The sequence below is a fragment of the Tupaia chinensis genome, unplaced genomic scaffold (genome assembly GCF_000334495.1).
Source record: "Tupaia chinensis unplaced genomic scaffold, TupChi_1.0 Scaffold142846_1, whole genome shotgun sequence".
Classification (NCBI taxonomy): domain Eukaryota; kingdom Metazoa; phylum Chordata; class Mammalia; order Scandentia; family Tupaiidae; genus Tupaia; species Tupaia belangeri.
In genome coordinates, this window is record NW_006202691.1 from 95,529 (window position 1) to 99,981 (window position 4,453).

The window sequence follows — 4,453 nt, forward strand, 5'->3', positions numbered from 1 at the left end:
GAGTGTTAATACAAGGAGAAGCCCCAGGATGATGAACTGCTCTTGAGTTGAAGAGTCCTTGCAGTATCAGGCAAGTCAGGCATGGAGAGCCTTCAACTGATGCAGAGATGCAGCCTCCGAATCATAAGAGAATACATTCATGGAGGTGGGGCAGTGCCTCCTTCTTAACATAAAAGCAGTCCAAATCCTGATCCGAGATCTGTGAACATCTCACTGAACAAGGAAGGGATCTGTTGTATGACACAGATGTCACAGATAAAGAGACAATGGCTCAAAGAAAAAGTTTAATGGCAGGTGGGGAGGGCACCCTGGGGTCCAGCACCTTGCAGGGTTTTCAAGTCCAGTTCTAGAGGTTCCAGAGTAAGTCTCACATGCTTGCATGAGAATAAGTTTCTTTCTAAACTAATTTAAGCTGCAGGTAAATTCACATTGATTCTTTTGAATGAACCTTGGGGGAGGGGTGAAAATTAAAACTTCTCAACATGAATGCCTTTGGTGAGAAAACGGTACTTTCTCTGATGGTCGCAGTTAGTGAAGTCTCCAGGTGGAGGCCACAGGAGCTGGTGAAGGTAATTTTTATTGAAGCAAGTGAAAAGGCAGTATATGGAGCATTAACAATGGTTTAGTGGCAGCAGGGGAAGCTGGCCAGGGGCTCAAGTGTGCCCTCAATGGGCCTCCTCTTTAAGCAACACCCAGTGAGGAGAGAGGAAGGGGCGTTGGCAGCTCCCTCATAGTTGGAGTTCCATTCAAGGGTCTTAAGGCTGTCTTTATTGCGAGACATAGTACAATCTTTGAATCAAAATGCACATCAGCAACTTGTATGTCCACCAGGGCGTCTAAATTTCCCAGAGCGCCTGTGAGATGTGGTGGGCAGTGCGATGAGGGGGTGCGATGTTCTTCTTTCACCAAGAGGTTGTCGGTTATTCCACTGGCTTGGAACAAAAGCTCGACAGTGGACTTAACATGTCCACCTTCCACCTGAGGCTCTGGGAGTAGAAGCTGGCTGGCTGGGGTGAGGTGGTGGAAGGCATCTTTATCCCTTGCCTTGCTAGTCTCACTTTTGGAAAGTGGATGACTCCAGGACAGGGGATCTAGGAGGTTGCAGGTATAATAAGAAATCAAAGCAAGAAATGTATTTCCAAAAGGCTGCTGAAACGGGCACAGCTTATAATATTCGGGCCATGGTGTCGCATTATTAGTGTAATGTAGCATTGCATTAATGCAAATCTTTGTCTCTGACATAATTTTTCTAAAGTCTAATACCTACTAACTTTTTCTCACATCTCCCTTCAGCCACCAGATAACGACTTACTATGATAGAGCGGATGCCTGTGGCCCTTGTGCAGGAGCCCAGAGCGATTCTGGCCCAGGTGAACAGTAGCACAAAGTGCCCTATGGCCAAGTGCAAGTCCAGACACTGAAAGGATAAAAGGTTGGCTCGTTTTAAAATGGTTTTTCAGAGAAAACAAAACAATTCCTCCACATCCTTAGAGAAGAATAAAAGCATCTACAGCCACACTCATGGTGCTCTGTCACCCTCAGCAGCTGTGGCCTGGGACCCTGAGATGAGCAGGTTCCCCCTGCAGTGTCAGACTCCACCTGATTTGCATCAGTCCGGGAGTGCTTTCCTGAAGTTTTATTTCCCATCAGAACAAGTCTGGCCCACACAGGCTTCAGCCTCTTTGCTCTTCGGCTCCAGTGACTTCTTAACTCAGGTTGAGCCAGGAGGACGTGGCAGGGTCTGTCCACATTAGCCAGTGGGGTAATGGGCAGGAGTCAGTCATCAAGTCCCCAGACAGGCAGAGACAGCGATGAGGCTCCAGGGACAGATACATCTGAAATTGGCTGTTAGGGCTCTGCTTACAAGTACTAGGTCTTAAGTGGTAGAAGCAGGTTAACAAGCACGTTTAAAGAGTAGCAAGCCAGAGTGTTTAGGGGGAGCTGGTGTTCCAGGTATTTTACAGTCTCTGCCCCGAGTCTTAGCGTTGACTCGGCCTTGAGAAATTACACCTCGTCTTTGTATGGTGCCATTGGGGGCTACGCCTAATCTGGGGAGCTACATGTGTGCTCAAGTCTGGGGCAGGATTCTACCCTTGGCCGCTCAGGTCCGATCCCCAGAGCTGTCTATGCCAGCCCTGCAAGCCAAGAGAGACCGAGTCCTGGAATGTGTCATGCCCACTAAATAGCTCTAGGAGAGGAGAGACGGGCAGGCCCAGACAGGAGTTCAGAAACATTCAGTATCTTCAGTACTGAGGGGAATTGATGCTGGGCTTCAGAATTTGGGCAGCAAAGAATGCCCAGCAGAGGGCCGGGGAAGGTGTGATACAGGCAGAGGGCAGAGCCCTGCGTGAGCAGTCCACACTGTCACCTGTTCTCCTAGATCCACATTCTCAGGGTGGATTTAGGGTCCTGACACTTGGGCTAACTCCACATTCATAACCTGATCCCAGGTGTGTCCCCATGTGCAGTGACTGCTGCTCCATGCCACCTTTCTCCTTCTGCTTTGCCAGTCTTTTCCTGGTTTCTCTTGAAGTCCTGACTTTAGTAGGAAACAGGTTGGCTGTAAGATAAGACCAGCATGGCTCCCCAGTGTCCTCTACTGGCCTTGTACGGTGGACATAGACAAACTTTTGAAGGGCAATCCCGGTGAGAATCAAAATATAAACATAGCACTTGCAACAATCATTTTTCTGAGGTTGTGTGTGTGAGTGTGTGTCTGCTTTGTTAGTAAAGCAACTCTGGGCTCAAGACCCTTCCTGCCGATGCTCCATACCCTGAGGACATGCCATGAGAACACTTGGGAAGAGACTGAGGAGGTGGAGAAGCAAAGGAGCCGGTGTGGGGAGGCCAGCGGCGTGGAACAGAGCCAGAGGTTCCCAGGAGAGTTCCCTGGGCCTTGGGATCTCTCCCCGTCTACAACGACCCTATGGAAGCAGGCTGCAGACCACACCACAGGAGATCCGGGAAGCTAGGGTGCTCCCCGGATCCTACCTTTGCCCACTTCTTCTTAGAAAGGAGACCTGAGGATTCTAAGCATCTATGGGAGGCACGCCTGGCACCTGCATTGCTTTGGGGCCTAAACATGAAGGACAGGAAGTCGAAAGGCTCCACTCTCCCTGTCCCTCAAGCTCCCCTTGTCCCGAGCTTGTTACAAATGATGACTATAGAACAATCTGCGGTGGTGTCAGACGTGGACTGCACAAGGAGGGGAGTGCTGGGCCCACCACCGTCTGTGGGGGGTCTCGGCAGAGGAACCCAGCATGTACACACACGAGGGGCTCTTGGCATTCTCCCACCAACCCCTAAACGGCTGCTACTCTTTTCTGGTCATTTTGATCTTTTACAAATATCAAGGTAGTAAAAAATTTAAAAGGAAGGAAAATACCCTTTAGACAGCATGCCCCTTCTTCCAAAATTGTGCAGAGACAGTTTGAATGCAGCTGCCATCTTGCAGGGTGGGGACATGCTACCCTTCCCGTATCTTTTTCAGAAAGAGCGTATGCCTAAGTCACTGGCCCCACGTGGTTTTCTGCCAGGATAAGCTGACTTTGCAAATCGTTGGTCATGTGGGCGTGTGTGGTGGGGGTGGTGTTGAGGGCGGGGTTGACAGTTTTTGTCTTTGACTTTCTTTTTAACAGAACCTCTCAGCTTGCTCCAAAAATCTCTCTCTCCGATTCCGGGGACTGGGGCCTGGATATTTCAAACAGCTCCTGAGGAGACTGAGAGGACCTTCTGGAAGTTAATATCCTGAGGATCTCAGAGAGCTGTTTCTCGATGTTGGTCATCTTGGCGTTCAAGGCCTTGATGTCCTCCTTCAGCTCCAGCCTCACCTCCAGGACGGTGGCCTGCAGCGTCTGCTCAGGGATGGGGTAGAACGAGTGCTTGACCTCCGCCAAGATGGGGCTGCGGTCCTGCGGGCTCCTGGCCTCGCCGACGTTGTCCAGGCGCAAGTCGCTCTTGGTGATGCCGCTGTCACACGAGTCCGTCTTCTTTAGTGTGGCCTCGCCCGATGCCTTTGTCCGCTCGGGGAGTGTCTCCATGGACTCAGCCTTGGACACCTTGTTCCAGTCCTCGCTCTTTCCACAAGCATCTTTGAAGCGGGCCCAGCCTTTGCGCTTGGCGCAATCACCCCCCTTGGGGCCCAGGCACTCGGACCCTGGTGCTTGCAGCTTGGCGTGGTCAGGCACTCCAGAGGCAGGGGTGGTCTGGAGGGACACAGGCGTGGCAGGGCTTTCGCGGACAGTGACCACACTGGCCTTCACCAGGCTGTGGTTGGCAGAGGCGTGCTCTGTGAGGACACTGCCCTTCTCTACATCCAGGTCATCCAGGTCCCGGCCCCCTCGCTCTGCAGCCAGCCTGGCCTCTTTCTGCTGTCGGAACCTCTGGAAGAGTCGCCGGACCGGGTGATCTGGGGGCAAGATCAGGGGCGCCTCGTTCTTCCGCTTCATACGCT

The 4,453-nt window shown here is 51.7% G+C and overlaps 1 protein-coding gene across 1 annotated transcript in view; it reads right to left on the reverse strand.

Annotated features, from left to right (window-relative positions):
• Positions 1 to 58: 58 nt before the first annotated feature.
• The window catches only part of KCNH1 (potassium voltage-gated channel subfamily H member 1), a 375,558-nt gene continuing 371,163 nt past the window's right edge, over positions 59 to 4,453 (reverse strand). Inside the window, exon 12 of the mRNA XM_006163695.2 lies at positions 59 to 4,453. Coding sequence (XP_006163757.1) covers positions 3,645 to 4,453 — 809 coding nt within the window. The 3' untranslated portion in view covers positions 59 to 3,644.